Source organism: Medicago truncatula, chromosome 7 (genome assembly GCF_003473485.1).
Source record: "Medicago truncatula cultivar Jemalong A17 chromosome 7, MtrunA17r5.0-ANR, whole genome shotgun sequence".
NCBI lineage: Eukaryota > Viridiplantae > Streptophyta > Magnoliopsida > Fabales > Fabaceae > Medicago > Medicago truncatula.
The window spans coordinates 51,961,768-51,985,765 of NC_053048.1; the positions used below are offsets into that span (position 1 = coordinate 51,961,768).

The 23,998-nt window shown below is 30.9% G+C and overlaps 2 protein-coding genes across 2 annotated transcripts; one reads left to right on the forward strand and one right to left on the reverse strand.

Moving 5' to 3' along the window:
- Nucleotides 1-2,475: 2,475 nt before the first annotated feature.
- On the reverse strand, nucleotides 2,476-4,473 carry LOC11433591 (DNA-directed RNA polymerase III subunit RPC6). Its single transcript, XM_003625944.4, has 3 exons — nucleotides 4,412-4,473; nucleotides 3,776-3,864; nucleotides 2,476-3,370 (listed from the first exon to the last, which is right to left on the reverse strand). Exon 3 carries the CDS (start codon nucleotides 3,235-3,237, stop codon nucleotides 2,656-2,658), a length of 582 nt encoding a protein of 193 aa, XP_003625992.2. The 5' UTR covers nucleotides 3,238-3,370; nucleotides 3,776-3,864; nucleotides 4,412-4,473; the 3' UTR covers nucleotides 2,476-2,655.
- Nucleotides 4,474-8,467: 3,994 nt separating this feature from the next.
- Nucleotides 8,468-10,712, forward strand: LOC11433592 (stachyose synthase). Its single transcript, XM_039828024.1, has 4 exons — nucleotides 8,468-8,487; nucleotides 9,221-9,398; nucleotides 9,509-9,876; nucleotides 10,158-10,712. The coding sequence occupies exons 2-4, from the start codon at nucleotides 9,338-9,340 to the stop codon at nucleotides 10,710-10,712; spliced, it is 984 nt and encodes a 327-aa protein (XP_039683958.1). The 5' UTR covers nucleotides 8,468-8,487; nucleotides 9,221-9,337.
- The last annotated feature ends 13,286 nt before the right edge of the window (nucleotides 10,713-23,998 follow it).

Sequence of the window (23,998 nt, forward strand, 5' to 3'; positions counted from 1 at the left end):
CGTGACCTAATTATCTTGATCTCTCCGTAGGCTCAGTGTACAGAAGCTTAATCAGCCCCTTTTATCGTTCTAACATCACAGAACGATGAACACATAAGTAGATGATAAAGTAAGTTTCATGGTATTTCCATATTTTTCTACTGAAACATTTGAATTTGCTTCTACATGCAAACTTTTCAATCTGCATTGTAACACTTTGGAATGAACTATCAGTCTTTTTTATGACAAGTTCAACACATTGATTAATGATCTTCGATGAGAAAAAGGTTTTGTATAGCAGGTTCTAGCTTGCATGATTTTCTGTATTCTAATCCTGAAATTCATGGTTTAATTTTTTCTTTTGCAATGTACAAAATGTGATGTGATGTGATAGGTGATGACATTGTAGATTGAGCTAGTTGCCACTGAGGCTGTTGATGATGAAATTTGACTATTCTGTCTTTTCAATAGTTTGAGATCATGAATTGTGAAGTGCAATTGGGACTAGAGATGGTTTACTTGAGGCATAATCCATCCATAGCTTATAAAAAATATTAGGTTCTATGAATATTTTGATTCCCTCTTATTTTTTCAGTGGGTAGTTGGTGAGTAGAAGATATTAATCTTTGTATAATCTTCTTTTCCAAACCGAACACATTATCATGTTCAGTGCACTAGGTTCTACCTTTTTTACCTAAATTGTCTGTGTATACATAACCAATCTGAAACTTGGTTCCATTTCTTCTTGGGCCGCGATGATTTCCCAGCACCGATAGATCTGAAGCAAACACCATTAGCTTCATTCAATAACATAAATAATTTAGATGAGCATTGAAAGAGCTCATCAATATCACTTTTTTTATTAAGTATTCACTCCAACCAAGATCGATTTGGTATTTTAGAATCTCTAAGAAACTTTGAGAGTCAGTTATTTTATGCTTTGATGGATTTTGCTCTTCCAAAATTACATTCTTGTGTCAATGCACACACAAATCCAAAACAAGTGGCACTCTGTCTGTTGACTGGCACTTCATCTCTTAACCTAAATAATTTTGTTTTGTCATAGCTTTTTAGCACCGATAATCTAAGATTTAGTGATTTAATAATACAAGAAAGGAAAATTTAGTGATATGAGATTGTTGCACTGCACAACATCTCAAATTTCACGGAACCTTTTGATTCAAGCAACTCAAATATGGTGGTGATGGCGCAACAAACTAATTGCAAGTTTTGGTGGATTTGTGTTTGTGTTCAGTATATATAATTTGTTGAAGGTTCGTCGAGACAGTTTGTCACCAAACTGTTTAGTTTTTTCTGAACAATGAATTGGCCTTGGGCTTAATTGTCATCCCATATAAGTCAAATCAATTTTGGGTACTTGAGTTTAAAGTCAACTCAACGATTCTTTTACTTAGCTTTCCGTTGAATTTTGAATTACTAATGCCTTTTTTCCATTGAAAATTGAAGGGTTAAGACAAAATAAAGCCAAGATTTATCACATGGTAGAGGTAGACTACGGAATTAAATTTGAATTCCATGTGGTTAGGACAATCATGCATTCACACTTTTGATCTATCCGATTCTGATTAGAAGACTTGTGTCATGACTTTGATTAAACAATCTAAAACACAATTGGAATGTAAGATCAGACAGCTCCCTGATTGCATAACTACATACAATCCATTTTCATAGACTATACTTAGCATCAATATAGTGTGTATTTTCTAACTTTCTAGTTGCTTTTGGCTTAAGAATCATTAAATCCAATGAAAATCTTGCTTGGAAGACGCTTCATACTATATTTGCATCCTCTTCTGATTTCACCTTGGCTTCTTCTTTAGCCAATTCAAATGCTTGAATCAAACTTTTCAAATAAACTTGTGTATCCTTAGAAGAAGTCTTTGGCATCAAATGCTCAGCAACATCAGCTGGAGTGATTTTAATTTCCTTCAACAATTCACATATTGGGCCAAACAAATAATGTAACTCAATATTAAGATAATACTTAGCCAACAACTTGAATGCCTCAATTCCACAGTATGACAACTCTTTGCATATCCTTCTCGGCACAAACTTGTTTCTCCTCTTCAACTGAATTCACTTTCGCAAAAGGCAAGAGTTGAACCACCCATCAAATATACATATTCCTAGGAAATCATACATCTGATCCTAGGAAGTCATACACCCAAGGATCGGTTATTCCCAATATTTTTTCTCTAATAACGATTCTTAAGAATTGGATTCACATAATTTTAGTCCCCAAAAAACAAGTATACCAAAACATAATATACTACCATCTACCGTAAGATTCTTACAAAGCAAAAAAAAAAAAAAAAACTCAGACAATTAAGACATACATTTCAATTGACTGATCAACAGGTTGAATGTGCATAAGCAGATCATATCAAATTTACAAAACAATAGTAAAGATAGGATGCTCAGATAAAGTGATAACGATGACCACCAACCAACATATTTTCTAACTATGCAAATCACTTTGCAGAACTTTTAACCCAATTGAGTCAATCATTTCATTGTGGAAGGAGCTTAGATACATTAGCAATTAAGTTAAAAAGAGAGTGAAAAAAGAAACCACAATAGCTGTTATGTGAGTCAAAACTTGGGAGAGTCGTTTATAAAAAAAAATTAAAAATCATTCAGTAGTAATCAACTCATTCAGAAATCCAACCATTTCTGATAATAGACACATGCTCCTGGAGAGACAACGCCATCGGGTGAACAAAAGCTCATTCGCTCACAAGAAAAACATGGAAAGGAAGTAAAGTAGCCAGATTTCTTTTCCCCTATAACTCCACCCTTGCTTTTGCATATGTAACAAGTTTTGCCAACTGGAATAAATGCAAAATCCCCATATCCAGCACTTGTCATCTGCATGATCTCATCATCTAAAACCAAAGTTTGCAAAATCTCCTCTATTTGTTTTCCTGTGACTTCAGTGTTGAAGATTTCGCTCTTTTTAATCCACTCCAAACATCCATCACATGTGGAAACTTTATGCATGAAAATGCATTTCAAGCACACCTTCTTTAGAGCATCTATAAAACCCGTATCAAGCTTCCCATCACTATAAAAATGCCCACCAGTGATATCCTCTGAAGGCTCAAGTTCTGCTGCCATGTAGTGCTTTATATCTTCGTTTTGAATGTTAGGAACTTCCTTTACCATACTATACTTTTCTACAAGTGCCTTTAGGGATTTATTCAACACAGTAGTAGGAAGGTTTATTTCTCTATTCATGTCTCTTTACGAGATTCCTCTGTTTTCCCTGCTACATATGAGGTTATAGAGTTTATGTTCTTCATTCGTCAGCGACTTAGACACTTTTGTTGTTTCCGTTGAGGGAAAGCAGATTCTTGCAAACGTTTCATTCCTTGCAAGAGAAAAATGTCAAGCAGGGTGTAATTAACTAACTCGTTCAAATGGTTAATTGAAAATGAAAAGTACTTTACAGTTTACACTTTCAAGTAAATAATACATACTTTCCCGAAGATGAAATTATAAATTAAAACGTTAAGTCAATCATAATAGAGAACCTTTGAACACTATCCATCTAAAATTTTGAACATGGAAAAAATGAAATAGGCACTATGACAAGTCATTATGACAATGTAGACAAAATGATCATTATTTTAAGACATCAATGACCGAATATGACAACTCCAAACACGTAATGATCATTATTTTAAGCGATAAAGTGACTATAAACCTTTGAGTCCATCTTCGTTGATAATGCAGATGGATTCGTTGATCTTGCAGATGGATTCCTAATACTTACCAATCTGTTGATCTAGGTCACCAACATATACTTGATTGATCTTGTTTAGCACATCCATAGCAATTTCCTCAACTAATGCCAATTCTGTTCTGTACACAAACATTAAGAAAAATACAGCACATGTAAAGATCTCAAATTTTACAATATGTTCAAAATTTATTAGGTTCACTTCATAATTCGTTGATCTTGCAGATGGATTCCTATTCTTCTACCACCTTTTAATGTACCAAAGCACAATTGTAGCCTACAATTTAATACTAAAACAACCTTAGGTAGTTGTGATTGTTTTACTTTCTATAATATATGGTTGTATACCGTCAAACTTAGCTAATATGCTCCACAATTCAATGATAATGCAGTCACTTTTAAGGACAAGGAAAAAAAGAAATGTAAATTTTAAAGTTCAGGCATTTTGCACATAACTGCAAAACTTCAGGGGATATTTGCAAAACGTCATGTTAACTAACAAAAGAATTTGACGGAGAGGTAAATTGATTAAAGTTGTGCAGTTTCAGGAGGGTAATTGAAATTTTGTTAATTTCATGGATAATTGATGAAACTTACTAACTTCGAGGGGTAATTTCCTATTTACTCAAAGTTAAGAGTAGAAAAATAGTCGCGTATATTAGAACAAACCTTACGTGTGCAGCCGTGGGTGATAACGGAAGAACGACGACGGTGGCAGAGAGATTAGGTTTCATGTATCATCAATTTCGCTCTTATTTTATTTAATTTTATTTTCAATTTATTTTCAAAAATACATTTTAAGTTTTTTTTTTTTAAGGAAGGATTTTTAAGTTTTGGTTTTTTAAAGAAAAAAAATACATTTTATGTCAGGATTATGCTAAAAAACAAAAAAATTAAATTTTTTCGAAGGCAAAAAAATTCTTTGAAAAAAAAACAATGTTTTCATTTTAAGAGGTTTGGCTATACATACAATTTCAAAATTATTTTATTATATTTGTTTCTTTAATTTAACAAATGTCTTGGAGATATTTATTAGCATTTTCCTTTAAGTTTTTTTCTTCTTCTAAATAGTGTTCCGACAGTCAAAAGAGGTAGAGGAAGATCTAGGAAAATTACAAAGAGAAACCTTTAGAAAATATTTAAAAGTCAATTACTTAGATTCAAATATTATTTATGATAGAACACTATGACGTAATTTGATCCATGTAGCCGACAATACTTAGTGGTATAAGGTTTGGTTGTTGTTGTTGTAGTCTACCGACAAGAATTATACTTTTTTAATAGGAATATTTAAGATTTTTTTTGTCAAGTAACTTATTGATCATAACAATCACCATTTTAAGGTGAATAAGTAAAGAGTTTGAGATTTGAACTCCAACCCTTACATATGTCTATACCAATGAGTTATACCCACGGTGAGATATTTTTCTTCAAGTAAAATGGGTTATAAAGGACATGATTTTGAAATTATATATTTTTACGAGTTGGTTTCTAGAGAATTTTAAATTTGGCTAAACATTATCGTTTGAGTAAAGACTCAATTGGTCTCTGGTAATTTTCTCTCCCAAAACAAAAAATAATATAAAATTTGTCCTTCATATTTTAAAATTGGGGACAAAGTAATTCATTTGTTATAATAAATCAAGAACAAACTTATCCTTCGTATAAAAATATTGGGGATAGTTTGGGTATAACTTTTTTAAGGAACTAAATTGTATAGAGTATACGATCTTCATTTGTCAACGATTTGAACATTTAAAGTGCTAAGTTAACGAAGGGTGAATGGCTGAGTTACATGGTGTATAATAAAAAATCAAGACAAATACTAAGAAGTATACATAAAAATAAATGATTTATGGTAGTCGTATGTTATAGGACCCATCGTGTATAGAGAAGTAAGATTCACTTAAGATATACATATTGCACATTTATCAAATACACATTTACTTAGAAACACGCATGTTCACTTGATACTTCTATTTCACATTTTGGTAACATTTCTAACTTCAGACAAAAGTCAAGGAATGTGGTAGATGTTCATTCAGAGACAGATGCAATCAAAACTCATGTAGTCATTCTACTCGATCGATGTCCATATATGTGACACACAAAACAACATAGGAGTTGCATGGTAGCTTCTGACATCGTGAATTAAGTACTGCCTATGTCACTTAGGAATTCCCCTCTCATTGTTCTCATGTGATCCAACAAATAGATCCACATCTAGTGTGTTTGTGTTCCCCACACTTAGGTTTGTCAAGATATGATGACCATTAAACACACATACTTCACTTTGTTCATTGGTCCTAACACGGGTCTTGCGCCCCTCGTAGGCCTAGACTATTCTAATATATGTATAGTGTTATAACATGCTCGAGATTAGATAACGTCTCACTTGGACACGACTCGACGCACATACATTTTGACAAAGATGATACTTTACTTCAAATATGTAAATGAGTGGTGTGATACACAAACCACCATATGTGGCATACCTCTTTGTACACCCCTCCACTTGTAAAAAAAAAAAAAACATAAAATATTCAAAAAACTGCTAGCTTAAAATATATATATATATATATATATATATATATATATATATATATATGAAGCTCTTATCCAATCATGTTGTATCCCTCCCTCCATCTTTGCGGCCACCTTCACCGGCGGCGCTCCGGCCACCGTATTTTTCTCTGGTCATCATCTCTTTCATTCAACTATTTTTTTGTCTACAACTCTCCGGCAATAGTCTCTACCACCGACGTAGTCTCCGACAACCTCTCACTTAAAACCAAAATGCAGATCTGGGTTTCTGCTGAACCAAAACACAAATCTGTTAAAAAAATCGAACCAAAATGCTGATTTTTGACGCGGTGACTGTGGAGGAGAAGGGAAAATGGCCAATTACAGAGAGCGAGAGAGAGAGAACTGCAAAGAAAGAGTATGGGATACATAGCGGTAATTTAAATAAGGGGGAGTGAGAGATCAGTGGCGGCAACGGCGGCCAGTGGTGGTGGCCGTGAGTGAGAGGCAGAGTGAGAGAGAATGAAGGGAGATGAGATCGGGTGAGTGAGAGAGAGAGAAGGAAGGGAGAAGAAAGGGAGATCTAAGAGATAGAAAAGGGTAAAATTACAAAAATAATCATGCCACATGGAGGGTGTACATTGGGGTGTACATGTATCTTTTTCCTATGTAAATTACACTTAAAGAATTCACATCAACATAATATAGTCACATATTCACTTAGAAAGCTAAACAATCACATACTTTAATTTAGAATAATAACACTACAATGTCACTTTAAATGCAAAAAATTTATAACATGGTCATTTACAACATAACATAGTCATGTCAAAGTCATAAAATAATTATCACAGTATCATAACAATGTTATAAAAAATTTCTCGCAACATAACAAAGTCATTACAAATTTATCACATCGAAACATAGTCATAACATAAACAGTTAACATATATTCTATAGGACTTGATTTAAGACATGTCGGCATTGAGTCCAATTTGATATCATTTTCTCCCTTTTCCTTGCCTTTCTTGGGGTTCAATTTAAGTACTACTACATATTTCAATTTCTAACAAATTGTTGATATATTTCAAACAAGTTGAAATAGATTAAGTATACAAAAATTGAAGTATACCGAAGATTGATTGACATGAGATAAACATAAAATTTGAGATTCCATGCCAAATGATAATGTTCAATATTAATAGAGTTTTATAATTGTTTTATCATTCACAAGCTCTCATCTATGTTGTTGTCGTCATTGTGATTAATGTTTGACTCTTTTGTATGTTATGTGAATAAAATACCTCCTCTAATTCAATCTGATACAATGATATTTGAAGGGTTGTTCGATATTGAACATGAGTTGTCATATCTCTTAAGTTAGTTTCATGGCGTGGTTAATTACTTTGTGAAATATTAGTCTTTTGTTAGACCTGACCAATTGTGGGTATTTCACTCTATGATGTACTTGTTGACTTGTTGTCGTATATTATTAAACTACGAAAATAGAGCGAATTATCAAGATGGAAATTAATTTAAACCGTTTTCAAGCTTCTTAAAATAACATAATTATGATTCATTAAACAGTCTTTTTCCTTAGTTTGTCATACATTTTTATTTTAAGTTATATAGAAAATTATGTCCATGACACAAAAACTTGTAAAACAAAGATTAAACATTATGTTCATGATAGGAGAAAAAAAAACTTGTTAAAGGTATTATTAAGTTATCTAAAATAGAAACAAAAAATTACAATAAAAAGGTTGAACTGCATTTTAAACAAATTAAAAAAAGACAGCAAATCGTGAATTAATTTGTGTTACCAAACACGACCAAATATTGACACTGACACATAACACCGGTTTCATGCACTAAACTTGTTGTAATAAAACATTTCTTATAAAACAAGACACTAATTTCTTAAAATCTCTCCATATATTCAATCCCAATAATTACTCTCTCGTATTCATAACTAATATTATATCACCAATTTATTTATTTCACGCGTTAATTATTTCAGAGTGATTCTTGGGATTTTTACAATAATTTGTATTGATTTGTTTTTCCTTTTTTAGACCGTCATTTATTTTTCTGCAAAAGAACGTGTGAAATTTTACTATATATACCCCATCATAGAGTAAGGATTTTCACTTCCCTTCACTTTCCTCTGCTATTTCTTACTCTGTTTTTTTTCTTCTGATGTCAAAGTTGATGTCATTCATGTGAGTTTTCTAATTTCAATTTTCTTTTCATAGCTATTAGAAATAATATAGTTTATTAGTGTGTTAGTTTTTTGCAATGAGATACCAAAGTAACTAATAATTAGTTAAATATATGATAGTTACCGGTACTTTGTTAGAAATATAATAGTCAGCCGTAGTTAGTTTTTGAAATATAATAGTTAGCTGCAGTTAGTTTTTTCCCCTTATAACTTATGACCTTTTTGTACATATATTTTATATAGTTAAATCTATAATATGCATATAGTTTCATTTAGTCATATGAATTATCACGACATCTGCTCTATATTGGGTGGATGGTGAGTGGGAACCTTTTTTTCAAGGAAAAATCACTTATTACTTATCAAATAATCGTTTATTAGAGAAACATGATTCATTAACATGTCTTTTTTATGCTCATAGTTTTGCTGCCCATTTGGGATTTTCAATGCTATGTATGTTGACTACTACTATGTAACATCCATCAATCCATCAATGACATTGTTATTATTTGAGGATTAAATTTAAATCAAATACATTGCAATTTTATGTGTGTGATAAGTGATAACAATGCACTGTTTATTGTATTCCCCGAAATTGAATATGATTAATGACTATAATAATTATATATGACTAAAATAGTGATTATTATTTAACGTCGGGGAATATTGACTAATGACTATTGTAGTGTTTGTCGTGGCCAAATAATAAATAATCACTATTTTTTTTTATGCAGTGTCTTGAATATGTGTGTGATAAATATGGAGGCAGAGTTGACCTTGCCAAAGCTTACTATGAAGGGTTAACAAAATCCATTGCCAAGAACTTTAATGGAAATGGAATCATTGCTAGCATGCAACAGTGCAATGACTTTTTCTTCCTTGGAACAAAGCAAGTTTCCATGGGAAGAGTTGGTAAGCAATAAGCAATATACAAGCACATGATCAATGAATTTTGTTGTTATTTTTTCATTCATACATACATATGTAAATGGTGTTCAAAAAGTTGTGATTTTTGTGTGCAAGGGACGACTTTTGGTTCCAAGATCCTAATGGTGATCCAATGGGAGCTTTTTGGTTACAATGTGTTCACATGATTCATTGTTCCTATAATAGCTTATGGATGGGACAAATGATTCGACCTGATTGGGACATGTTTCAGTCGGACCATATTTGTGCTAAATTTCATGCTGGCTCAAGAGCTATTTGTGGTGGTCCAATTTATTTGAGTGATGATGTTGGCTTTCATGACTTTGATCTGATTAAGAAACTCGTGTTCCCTGATGGTACAATTCCAAAATGCATACATTTTCCTCTTCCTACTACAGACTGTCTTTTCAAATATCCTCTATTTGACAAAACAATTGTTCTCAAAATTTGGAACTTCAACAAGGTACGCACCTTTTATGCCAAACTTCAATACTACGACCTAATAAAATATTTTGCATATTTATTATTGATGATGTGTCTGTTGTTCAATATATATTATTATCGTACACCGACACATGGAGTCACATTTAATTATCTTTATTTACTTAAATTATTATTGACATTGCGTGTCAGTGAAGTTTTTGTGTGTTTGTGTCAATGTTTCTTGTATTCTTTTTTTTTTTTTTTAAGGAGTATTCCTATAAGCTATTATATAATAACAATTTTTTCTCATATATATTACAGTATGGAGGAGTGATTGGTGCTTTCAACTGTCAAGGGGCAGGGTGGGACCCAAAAGAGCACAAGCTTAGAGGATTCCCTGAATGCTACAATCCAATAGTTGGTACTGTGCATGTAACTGAAGTTGAATGGGATCAGAAGAAAGAAGCATCTCATTTGGGTAAAGCAGAAGAGTATGTGGTCTACTTCAATCAAGCTGAAGAACTTTGTTTGATGACTCCAAATTCTGAATCAATTCAATTTATCATTCAACCATCCACATTTGAGCTATACAATTTTGTTCAAGTCAAAAAGTTTGGTGGCACCATCAAATTTGCACCAATTGGATTGACAAATATGTTCAATAGTGGTGGAACAATTCTTGATTTGGAATATGTTGAAAGTGGTGCAAAGATTAAGGTTAAAGGTGGTGGGAATTTCCTTGCTTATTCAAGTGAATCACCAAAGAAGTTTCAATTGAATGGTTTTGAAGTGGCGTTTGAGTGGATGGGTGATGAAAAGTTGACTCTCAATGTTCCTTGGATTGATGAGGCTGGTGGGGTTGCCAATCTCGGATAGCAGTTGGTCCAAAAATTTATACAGTAGTGCATTACGGTATATATATATATATATATATATATATATATACCGCTATCACATTGTTAAGGCTTCTGCCATAACAGTAGTGCTAATTTGCCAATATTAACTGCCTGGGTTTATTTTAATTAATTTGATCATTAGTTGCTTTTAATTCATTTTTAATATTACTGTTGTAAACAGACAGAAGAATTAACAAAGGTCTTAGTTCAATTTCAAAATCTTAGACAATTGAAGTTATTCATTGAGAGAGCATCTAATTCTGAAATAGACTACTTTTGGATTTTAGATATTGTAATGACTTCTCAGCATCTCCAAAAACTTTCTCTAACGGTGAGTTATTCAACTTTTTAACCTTTTTATGAATAATACTTTTTTAAATAGCTATATGTGGATCAATCTAATGAATTTAAACTTTAATAGAACTATAAGTTTATTTTCCTTACTTAATACTTACAATGTGTTTGTTAACATATGTCAAGAAATTTACAAATTAAAGCTTTTATATTAGAAAGCAAATAGTCAATTTTGCAAATAGACTCACATTAGATAGTTTATAATAATTTATGATGATCTTAGTTGATATTTAATATTCTTAATTTATGATGTTACTTACTTAAGTTACCTTTCTACTAAACTTCGGATTATTAAAGCTTCTAGGAACCAAAGGTTAACCACTAAAAAAGAATAAAAAGAGTGATAAAGTGAATTCTTTAAGTCATTGATTGTGTAAGATAGCAAATATATTATAACTTGTTGAAATTTGAATGTTTAATTTCAACAAGGTTACTCTATATCGAAAGTATTTAATCCCGATATAGACTACTTTCGGATTTTAGTTATTTATCATAGTTTAATCGGATTTTGGGTAATTCATCATGGTTTATGCTTTGCTCGGCAAAAAGTAAAGAAGAATCAATAAGCTAGTGGATAAACTAGCAGATTAAATTTAAAATGTTGGATAAAATTAGAGGTTGAATTAACTAATAAATATAAAATTAGGTTAAAATATATTTGTCAATTACAGTTAAATATTTTCAATTAAAACAATGAGGGGAAAAATTAGAGAAAAAGTATATGCTATGATCTTAGACGCTAGTTGAAGTAGCATATGAAAAAACCTCTTGAAGAAAAACAAAAACTACTATCAAACAACTCTATTTTAGTCTTGTGTGTTTATACCTTATAGTATGTCATAAACTAGCAATTTGACATTGTCAAACAAAAGCTTAATCATAATAAACAACAACTTATTTCAACAAAAACATATTTACAGGGACTAAAACCAAAACGAGACATATTTGTAGGGACCAAAATCATATTTTAGCCTTTGAAATATGTGGAATTTCATGGTTGTGTTTGCTCCATAAATGTTATTGAGTTAGCTAATCACCTATTGAAGAATTCAAATTCACTTAAGAAAGAAAATGACTTTCGGTTCTCGTGGCAAATTCTATAAAGGCTCTGGTAAAGAAAAAAGGAAGTGAGTTAGACAAAAATGAAAGAAAGGACTAATGGCTCTGGCGGTTGTTGTTGGTTTGAGTATAATGTTATTCAAGAGATGCTTAAAGATAAAGTAAATCAACAATGTCCGCTTACTATTATTATTAGTAAAAATTCCATTTGTACTATAATTTGTTTTTTTTTTTATGAATTAGAACTTGTGAAGCCCAGATACGAGATATGATACTGCACCGATACGGCGATACAGAAAATTTTTAAAAATCAAGATATGATACGGCTGTGATACGTTAATAAAAAAAATTATATAATTAAATGTACAATATAATTATAACCATTTTTTTAATATGCAAATATATTAACAGACAAAAGAAATCAGTCATAGGCTCGTAGCATATCCATATAAACATAAATAATATTGACGATTAAGAGAGTGATGATTAGTCAATTACATACACAATATATCTCAAAAAGAGCACTATGAGTGTTGTACTATATCCAAAAGGAACATTGCTAGTGCTATACTATATATATAGGGGTGTTCATGGGTGGGTTTGGGTTGTGTTTGATCAAACTCAAGACCCAAACTATATAGGATACTCCGGTTTGGGTGAGGTAAAACGTCCACCTGTTATATTAAGGGGTGGGTTTGAGCAAACCCAATAGTTTCCGGTTTGGGTTGGGTTGGGTTGTGTGTCACCCAATTTTTTTTTTTTTTTTGTTAATATTAAATGACTAAATCACGCGTCCTCGTATTTTTTCTCATAAAAATTAGTCAACTTTTTATTTTCTTAAAAAAAGTTGTGTAACTTATTTCACTATATTTTAGCGTTATAAAATAATAAGTTATAATATTAAATAACAAATTTTATCATAAAATACTAGCAACAGACTAAAATTGGATGACGTAAAATTTCTTTAACATCAAAATAACTAAAAAGTGCAACAACAAAATTTGTAACTATAACATGTTTTGATTTTCAATATAGAGGATGTGTTGTGTCAATTTTAGAAATTAGACTTTGATTTTCAATATAGAGGATCTATGTGTCAATTTTTGAAATTAGACTTGATTTATAACCAATTTTTTTTTTTAAAGAAAGATTATAACCAAAACCTTTGTTATTCTCCTTCCTCTTTGTGAAAATGAAAATAATTAAAAATAGAAACAATATTTGGTAAGTGGGTTTATTGAGTCTGGTTTTACCCAAAATCCGTTATTTTTTTTGGATTTATCATTTTTTAAAACCATATCCACCCAATCACCCAACCCACTTTTTTGGGTTTTTTTTTTTGGGTTTAACAAGTTCTTTGGGTGGACCCAACCCATGAACACCCCTAACTATATCCATCCAAAAAAGAACACATCAGTACTCAAGAGTTAAGTTATTTTAGTTAACATTAATTGGGAAATACCGGGGTAGGTATCAGTGCAGAATAATTATCGGATACTCCCCTGATATGTATCGGGAAGTATCCGATAATTATTTTTACAAAAAATAAAATTTAATCTTTGGATACTCTTCTGATACATATCGGGAAGTATCAGACAGGTGTCAGTGCAGGATACGCAGGGGATACGATACGTCATCCATTTTGAAGTATCGGAGCTTCACAAATTAGAATCTTATGTAACTAACTATGCTTCAAGTATTTTTTTTTTTTTTATGGAAATGCAAACGAAGGCTCCCAGACATTCTTTAAGGGTTTTAATTGATAAGTAGTTATGAAAATTTGTATAATCATTACATTAAAAATTGAAATATTTGATTTTCTTATAAAATAATTTAATTATAATTTAATATTTTGGCATTCCTAAAGAGTGTCCCAGGGCATTGAGCTTTTAGACTGTGCTTATGTCTATAAGCGTTGTCGTAGCTGCAGACCTTTTACAAGTTTTGTTTTATAGAAGCCACTATTATTGGTGTTCTCTTGTTTAAAGGGAAAAAAATTTAATAGCGCCTTTTGCTTATGTGTTAGCGCTGGTGCACACACCTTAGAAAGTTTTTGGTGTCTAAGATTTTATCGGAGAAATTGTATCTTGGTTTACTTTGATTAATTTGAAAGTTGGAAAAGAAAGAATCTTGCTTCAATTCATCATTGGTTCAATTCCTTCATTGTGAATTCACATGAGTTTTTAAACATACCACTTTAGAAAATGTTTTGGATTTCTTAATAGGTCTTGTTCTGGAATCACTTCTTCATTCTACTCTGAACTTTGAATGTGTATTACATAATATTTATTTTGTATTAATTTTGCAATTCTATTAGTCGACTTTGATCGTGAAAATGATGACAATGGGATGAAAGTTTAGAACTCATACAAATGTAAATAGTTGATAGTCCTTGTGTGTTATTAAATGTGTATATACAGTTCATGTTCTGAAAAAACTAGGTGAGTTTTTCACATTTTGTCACTTTCCTATTGAAGAAGTTTTGGGGCTATTCTTGCTGAACACTGACGGTGTAGTGTGAGTTATGCACTTCATACAATTCATTGCTTGTATCTTTAAAGTCATTTCATATTCCCCTTAAAATTTGTTGTAGGATGGAATAATTTCCTTTCCTTATTTGATTGAATTTTAGCTTATACCGCACAAACATAAATTTAGCTTATACTGTGATAAAATAAAAAATAAAAAAAATAAAATCAAACACTCAAACTAAGAGAAACTCATGAAACTCCCTCACTGCTCCACTTCCCCCTAGTGATCAACTTCCTTTTCAAATTCATTCATTCATTATTTTTTTACTAATCCATTCTATGTTTTCTTGTTTGGTGAAATTAGGACCCGTGCTTCTTTTATCCCCCTAAAATTCTTGTTTCTTGTCATTTTTTTATATGTTCATCTTCAATCATGATGTTAATAAAGGCTTCCAAATTATAGTTATCATAAGCTTTTTTTAGAAATTCACGAGCATTACGTTTAAGGGAGAAGCTACCACACTCCTACAAAATTAGGAAGGCAAGTTCACCAGTTTTTTTTTTTTTTTTGGCTTTCGCACCGGTTTCCGACCCATCAAAGGCGGATAACTAATCTGACTCGTACGTAGAGACATGCGTACTGGTCAAGCATTGTCCCCCCTAAAAATTGAATCTGATATTTCTCGGATACGTCCTTGAAAGGAGCTCCTTGTCACTGAAATCCAAACAACTTGGTTTGACAATCTCTACCAAGTTACGATCTTAATTAAGGAAACTTAAATGTAAAGCTTGCACCAACACTGCCGTACTAGAGACAAAAATTGCCGTGATTTGAAAAAACTACTATATGTAGCTTCATTGCAAACGTGAGTTCCTACTATAATTTTCGCTTGATGTGGAAAATGCCACCGCACAGCCAAACATAATCTAGTTTTTGAATTTGGAAGCTATCTCCTTATAATCCTCTTTTTATTGTGTTAATTATTTTAGAGCCAATTTATTGTGTTCATAGTCAACGTCACTCCCTTCTAAACATGTGATTCCCTCTAGCATAGTTTTTGCTTGAGTTTAAACATTATGAAAAATGTAAAAAAAAAAAACTTATAATTTAAATACTTTACCATTTACGTTTTTTGTATATCTAAGTCATGTTATACCTGCTATTAACATAGTTGGAAGTTATGTGAAGTTAGTTAAGGTAGTTAGACTTGAGTGAGTAATCAACTATAGTTAGTTGATAAGTAAACTAGGGTTTTGTATTCAATCCCGGCGGAATGATTTCTTTAATTCCGTTGTGTGTTGTCGTCAAAGTTCTTCGCCACACACGTTCACGTTTATGGTGGATACCTTGGGATCGAGGGAGGCATATATGGATTCCGGTGGAACCTCTTCTTTACAACCTCTTTGCAAATTACAACCCTAAGTTTCCAGAATTGATGATATTGATTTCTCAGTTTTCAAACAGAACCATAAGCGTGTTTCATCGTAAAGAGATAAGAAAAGAGCGTTTTGGAAAATCTCTTTTTTGTGTTTGCATCAAATTATCTTGTCACATAAGCTATTTTGGAAAAGCGTGTTTCGCTGGTTTGTTGCAGAATCACGATGCAAAACCGCATCTTAGAAAAGTTGTTTGGAAAAGTGCTTATTAGAAAAATGTGTTTTGCAAAACAGTGTTCTGGATAAGCCTTTTTAGATCAGACGAGTTTTGGTCCTGATTGCATAATCATATTACAGAGTTGCGTTCTGAAAAAGCTGCTTGCAGATTTTCAAGTTGGTATTTTTGTCTAGCACTTATGTGTTCATGCTCAAGGTTACGCCTTCAACTCAAATTTGAAACATGCATCTGCCTTTCCCAACTGGGCTTTGGCCTATACAATCTGCTGGATTCATCTTGGGGCTCTTTCCATTTCATCAGTTTCTTGTCTTTTACTAGTTTACACCTTATGTTTTACTTCGTCCTTATAGTATGCAAATTTCAATTGTAATTCATTGTATTTCAAACTCAAATTGTGAATTTTCCCATTTTGAGTTTGAGGGAGGCTATTAAGATAGTTGGAAGTTATGTGGAGTTAGTTAAGGTAGTTAGACTTGAGTTAGTAATCAACTATAGTTAGTTGATAAGTAAACTAGGGTTAGTAGCTTGGTTAGAAGTTAGTTAGAGTTAGTTACTCAAATTAATCTCTATATATAGGAACACTATTGTACTCATTCATCATCTTTTATCAATCTATTCATTTCTACAATGAATTTCTTTGAGTATCTCCCTCATGAATACTCTTATGCTTGCTATCTTACTTACATCTATGACTTTTCTCCCTATGATTCCATGATTCTTAACACGTGCACTCTAGTTTTCATAAACTTTATTATTGTATTTCAATATTATTTCTCTTGAGATTTTTCCTAATTCATAATTCTAGAAGCATATTTCTAATTTATATGATCATAATTGATTAACGTCAACTTAACTAAAAAAAATGGAATTTTTCACGTGCTTTTAGTATTCTTACAGAAATAAGGAAACAACAATGATACATACAGACAATGAGAAATTGGTTGCGTGATGGCATACAATGAATGTTTGCGGTAATTGTTGTTTCAAGTCAAAATTATAAAACTATCCTTTAATTGAAATGACCTAAATTGTGGGAAGATTGGTTTTTTAGTTAAAATTGGATAAATCTTTTTGAAGAAAAAATTGGATAAATCTTGTTAACTTACTCTTTAATTTAGCAGCCTCTCTATATATATATATATTGGGAACTTCTATGGTACACCCACAATTTAAGGTGTACCGGTACTCTTACTTCAAAAATTTATAAATTAACTATCATTTTTATGAAATAAAAAGTTATTTGTTGATATTTGTATTTTAGAAAATATCATTTTATAAAAAAATATATCATTTCATTGTTTATAAAAATCATAGTAATTTTTTTACATTTTATTGTAAAAAATTATCAAAATTCTCTATTATAAGTAATAAAAATTCAGAAAAATTAAATTTTATTCCGTCGACGTTTTTGCTAAATAAGATTTAATTATTATAATTATAGGTGATATAAAATAATTTTTCTCTTCAAAAAACAAAATATTTAACTATTAATTTAATGATTTGTTGTACCAATACACTCAAATCTTTAGGTGTACCATATAATTTGCCATATATATTATATATATTCTATTATTTGTCAAAAAAAACATCTTCTTATTAAAATAGTCACTATATAGTTTTAAAAAAACAATAAAAAGGATAAAAAAGGATATCGGAACTGGTGTGGCCGTGGGGCATGATACTCGACGAGTATAAAACAAAACAAGTTTTTTTTTTTTTTTGTAAGGACAAAACTAGATTGTTATCGACATATAAAAAATATGTTTAACTAGTATAAAATCTTGAGATCTTTGTCTCATTCTATTTGACTTCAATTAGGAGTGACCATTTAAAAACAAATACTATCCTATTCCTATTCATGAGTTGGCCATTTGGGGTATGTGTGGGGATGGAATTTGAACACACATACTAAGCAAAGGCACCCAAAATGGTTTATACAATAATTTTGATTTTGATTTTGATTTGCTCGTGTCATGTCATCTCATCTCCATGTGCAGCTAGCGTCCTCATTTTAACTTTATCATTAGTGATGCCAAATTAGATGAGCATAATGTTTATTAACAGGACAAAACATAAATTAAGGAAAGAAGAATCCAACTGGAAGTTTCTCACACAATCACAATTTGATTTATAATGTCAATCTTCCCTAAGATTGAGGGAAGAAAGGATCGTAAAGATTTCCTTATTTTTTCCATATATAATATATAAGCTCACCACTAAAGTTCAGGCGGGGTAATATTGTATATTATATATTATTATCAAATGTAAAATCATCACTATCAATACCCACGTCCTCTAAAAAACTAATCAATGCCACGTATCAATTAATCATGTTTTATTTTAGCCAATAATAATAGGAGGGATTGTTGTTGAACCATCAATGAGATGGTAGAACCGTAGAAGTGAAAGGGATTTGAATCCCTTAACTAACTAGTTTAAGGGCATGGATTCTCTTCCGTTATAAATTCATTTGAGGTAGTTAGTGTTGATCCATAATATTCATTTTCTTTTAATAACTTGACCTCATTTTGTAAATGAAAAATAAATGGACAAAATTCTACAGAACACAACTCTATGATGGTTAAAAATTTATATCTATGATTCAGTAACAATAGAAAAAAAGGGGTTGTGTTGATAACAAAAACTTAACTGTTCATCGTTATTCAATATATCTTAAATTGATTAGCTGTGAGCTAGTGATGGAGGGTCTCATTCAATATTTATTAATTAACAAAGTAGGTATCTAAGAACTGAATCAACATTGAAAAAAACAAAATAGCAACTCATCCGAAAATATTCTATCAAAAAAAAAAAAAAAAAACTCGTCCGGAAATAATAATACTAGCCAATATACTGATATTTTTATTTTCATGAATGTTAATATACACACTCATGGTTATAAGAAAAAAAATTACTTTTTAAATTTATTGAATAATATATTTATTTGGTCTATAATATATAGACTAGAGTTAACACAACTCGTAATTTCAATAATCAATGGAAAACAATAAAAAAAATATAAGGTAGACTATTTTTCAAAAAAGAAAATTGAGATATATAATTTGGAATAATTTAATATAAGTTTTGGTCCTTAACAAATAAATTAATATATTTTGTCAAAAAAAAAACAAATAAATTAATATAATATAAGTTTTGGTCCTTAACAACACCTGGTGAATTGGCATGCAAAGAAGCAACTATAAAGCAAATGTAGGGTAAATAAATTAATAAAAGTGGGTATGAATAAAATAACAAAAAGCAAGTAGTTAAAAAATGATACGTAAAATTGACCTTGCACATTGAGACAAAAATTTGAATAAAGAGTGTGGACTGGTGACACTGGTCAATTATTCGACTCCAGGACGAAATGAATACAGCTTTGTTGACAAAATCCTGTAATAAAACTTTGTTGACAAAAATAAAATAAATAAATGCAAAATTGGTGCTTTGAGTTTGAACACAAAAAGATAGAGGCTGTCCAGCAAGATCGGTGCAAACGAATGAGAGAAGGGAGGGTGTGAGTTATTGGAAAAGATAAGATTCTTGATAAAAGTATATAAAAAGGAGTCAATCATCACCTTATAAACTGAATTTGTAACTTGTAAGGATGAGAAACGCACGTTAAGGCACATTAAGGGCTCTCTTTAGTTCAATAAATGAAGTAGGGTTTTAATGGGCAAGAGAGAAGCGAGTGATAATAAATTCAAAAATATCTCTTGTTTTTTATTTGATAAAGAGAAGAAATATTTTAATTAAGAGAAAAATCTATTTTTTTTATATATGTATTTAAGGATCATAGAAAGTTTGTCATAAGACTACTTTTCATGACACCAAAATCTAAGAAAACTATACTCACTCTTCATAGCAAAAAACATAAAAAATAAAAAAATAAATAAAGTAAAGGAAAAAAAAACTAAGAAACTTTATTGAAAGAAAAAACAATACAAGAGTTTTTTGTATTTTGTTTTCCCTAAAAAAATAGTTTTTTGTATGATAATGTGGTGATGAACCGATGCCTAAGTTAGCCTATTTGTAGCCAAAGCATCATAAGGTTCGTGAACATTCCAAGTTACAAGAGTTTACGGATTGATTAAAAGATAAGACCATTCAATTTTCCACAAGAAAAACCACAAAATTTATTTCTACAAGTTGTTACAACTGTAGCCCCCCTGGTTACGAGTAGTCCTAACATCCTCGGGTCTTTAATGTCTTGATTTTTATCTTCCATGCGTTAATGGTGACAATTTTGAGACATTAAACTACGAAATTTAAGAATCTTTAGAATCGTTGTCTACTTGAAGATCATTAAAAATGGTCTTTAATGTCGTGGGTGCCCTAAATCATGACTTGATCAACAAGTCTTGGTTCTTTGAGATACTTCGGCTCATTTTACATCATTACTTCATACACCTCCTATTTTGCCTATTTATTCAATAACGAAACAAAATGCAGGGAAATGCAAATAAAACTTAACTAAAAATACAATTTTATTAAACTAAATATAAATAGAAAATACTACAAATTATAATGTTATCACTCACCTATGGTTAGGGTACAACACTGCCTTTGGAGATTAATGTCGCTTCATTAAGAGTTGCCTAACAAAATAAATTAAGCAATGATGAGTATTAGCAAGCTATGCTAATTGAACTCTCTAGATTAAGTATGGGTTTGGTATGACGGTAGCGAGAATTGATTTTGATATAATTGAGTTTGAGAGAATTGATTTTGGTTAAAAGTGAGTTGAATGTGAATTGATTTATGTTTGAATACACTTTAATAGAAGTGATTCTTATGAGTTGATGTTGTTTGGATAATTTGAATCAAAATTGATTTTGAGTTTGTAATGACCAAATTATCCTTTTAATTATATTACTAATTTGTAAGAGTTTTTTTTTTAAGAAAACTTATAAAGTTTTTTTAATATATTTTTATCAATTGAATTATTTTTTATATTCATTTTAAAATATTATTAATTCAAACAATTTTTAAAAAATTAAATAAGAATTCTCTAGAACCTCTCTTTATTATTTATTATTTAATAAGAATGTGTCTCATTCAAAAAAAAAATTGTTCAGTGTCTCGCTTGCAAGAATTCTCTATAGTTTATTATTCTTCTGTAATATTGATGCTTGTCCATCTCAATTTGTTCAATTTCATGGATGGCATCATCCTATTTTCCCTTCAATTCTGATTTTAGTTTGTCAAATTTCCTAATTTTTCATTGTGTTCTCCATTGAAGCCTCTACGAAGATTGCTCAGTTTACTCACTCTTCCTATCCTACTTTCATTTTTCTCCAATACTGCAAAAATAAGGAAAAAGTGCATACATCTTCAATTCATTTTCATTGTTTTAAGTTTAATTTATTATGCTTTTTCCCCTCTTCTCTGTTTAATCTGCAAATCTGAGAAATTATAACAGATCTGTAATTAGAGGGAGAAGAACTATATCGGAGAAGTGATTTTAATGAAGAAGAAAGTTGTTTATGGGTAAGGAATTGAAGAAGATCTTATGGGTAACTTGGTAACTATACAAGTCACTGAACAGTTGAAGTTCTTAATCGCTTTTGCTTTGCCGCAGAAGCTTGGATTTCTAGCTTCGGTCCAACTCGCGTTTTGTCATTATAACTGCGTTTTGCAAACTCACGTTTTAGATTGCCAAACATCATGGGAAAAGCAAGACGCGTGTTTGCAACAAAAAAATCACGTTTTGAGGTTGTGAACGCGCAACCAAACAGACACTAAGATCGGTTGATGACCTTCACTAGAATTGAGATTTACAAGAAAACAAATGACAAAAGCCTGCAACAAATGAGAAGTTTAAGTGATTCATTGAAGGGGGTTTTAGATGGATAACTATTTTACCAATTGGGATCAAAGATCTTAAATCTTTAAAATGATCTAGGATCAAATGATGGAACAATGTGTAAAGGTTGAATGAAAACAACACAAAAACTGTGTACAATTGAAGAAGATAGTATTAGGGTTTCTAGGGTTTCTATTTTTGAGAGAGAGAGATGAAAATAAAACTTGTAAATTTTATTTATGAATTGAACTTGCTATTTACAAGAGCTATGAAGTATTTATACATCAAACGATGTAACAAACAACTAGAACAAACTCATAACTTTACGTGCAAGAAACTTGAGTTAGTTACTTCACATGCAAGTTTCTAAACAAACTACTAAACAAAGATAAGACTAATTCTAACTAAAATGAATTAATAATTCATCAAAGACCTTAATTTGGATCTCGTTATTTATATTTTGGTTGTTTAAAAAAAATAATTGTATATCATTGATTTTTCATCCAATGAAATTATAACTTCAGTTAATTGTTTTATAGTACCATTATATTTAATTTGTTCTTTTTAATTCAATAAATCTTTATGTTCTTTTGATTTTTTTCATGCACTTTTTTATTAGAGACATATCGGTCAATAATAATTAATATGAGAATGAGATCAATGTTTGTTTATTCATATCTGATCTCTAATAAAATTTACCGGAGAGAGTAATATGTTTAGAAACTCTAATATATATTTTTATTTATTTTTCCTTCTAACAAACTCTAATAGTTGTGGTGGGTGAAATTAGGCTTGTAATCCCTTTATTAGCACAGTAATAGTCTATTTTCTTTTTCTCTCAAGTGTCATTGTCATTTTCAATTCGATAAATCTTATTGCTACATATGAATACGTATATACATTCATCAGGAGGAGGGGACCCATGATCAAGTTATATATATAAATTGAAACAGGGGGACCAACTAGTGTGGCCATTTTTGCTGTCATAGAGACGTAGGTGAGGTGAGGTACCCACACGGCATTGATCTAATAGCTAGCTAGCTACTGGTTGCAGGCAGATAACTCCAAAAGGGATAAACAATCTTGCAACGGCCTCTTCATGAAGAGAACAAAACGGTAAGCTGAAAGGGAGAATTTATTTATTATATACCAACATTTTTTATTTTAAAATGGTTGCATATATGATATATGTAATATGTTGGATATATAACAAAATATATACATGCTTAAAAAAAAAACAAAATGCATATATTGAGATTCCGGACTAACGAAGTGTACATGACCCATTTGACATTGATCGTAGTTGATGGCGGTTGGTTGGTGGTAGAGTTTGAGTTTGTGCATGACAATCAGCGACGGAGGTCATGATAATTGGTGATGGAACTCTCCTGCTGGTCGGTTGTCTCCCACCACCACCAATATTATTAATTAATATAATAAATGATCAAATTAATAAATTAAATTAAAAACTAGTTTTTAATATATAAAAAAATATTAAAATAGTTTTCAAATGGTGTCAAATAGGTGTATGTGTTTTTGGGTCTTCACAAAAAAACTCTTTCTAAAATAGGCAATGCCTTCATCCAGGGGCGGATCTCTTCAGAGACTCCCAGGTGCCACTGCACCCCCCAGTTTATATATAAATTTCATATTATGCATGACATTTCAACTAATGCATTGCCATTGAAGTGGTTATGCGCTCCCCCAATAAATTGAAGGTCACGCGTTTGATTCCTTGGCACCCTCCTTTTTATAATTCTTAACGAATTTTTCTTATCAGTAAGGCAATATTATCACTACATCATATAACAATGTTGTACATTTTTTTAAATTATTTAATATATATTCTTCAAATATTTGACACCCCTGAAAAAAAACTCAAGATCCGCCATTGCCTTCATCTCATCTAGTTTGTATATATCAAGGCCTTCATAGTTTGTATATATCAAGACTATTATTTC

Bases quoted from the DNA above. Each gene is read 5' to 3' on its own strand.
- LOC11433591 (XM_003625944.4), bottom strand. From the start codon at position 3,237: ATGAATAGAGAAATAAACCTTCCTACTACTGTGTTGAATAAATCCCTA.
- LOC11433592 (XM_039828024.1), top strand. From the start codon at position 9,338: ATGCAACAGTGCAATGACTTTTTCTTCCTTGGAACAAAGCAAGTTTCC. The intron at 9,399-9,508 runs GTAAGCAATAAG...TTTTGTGTGCAA, and splicing joins AGTTTCCATGGGAAGAGTTG to GGGACGACTTTTGGTTCCAA. The intron at 9,877-10,157 runs GTACGCACCTTT...TATATATTACAG, and splicing joins AAATTTGGAACTTCAACAAG to TATGGAGGAGTGATTGGTGC.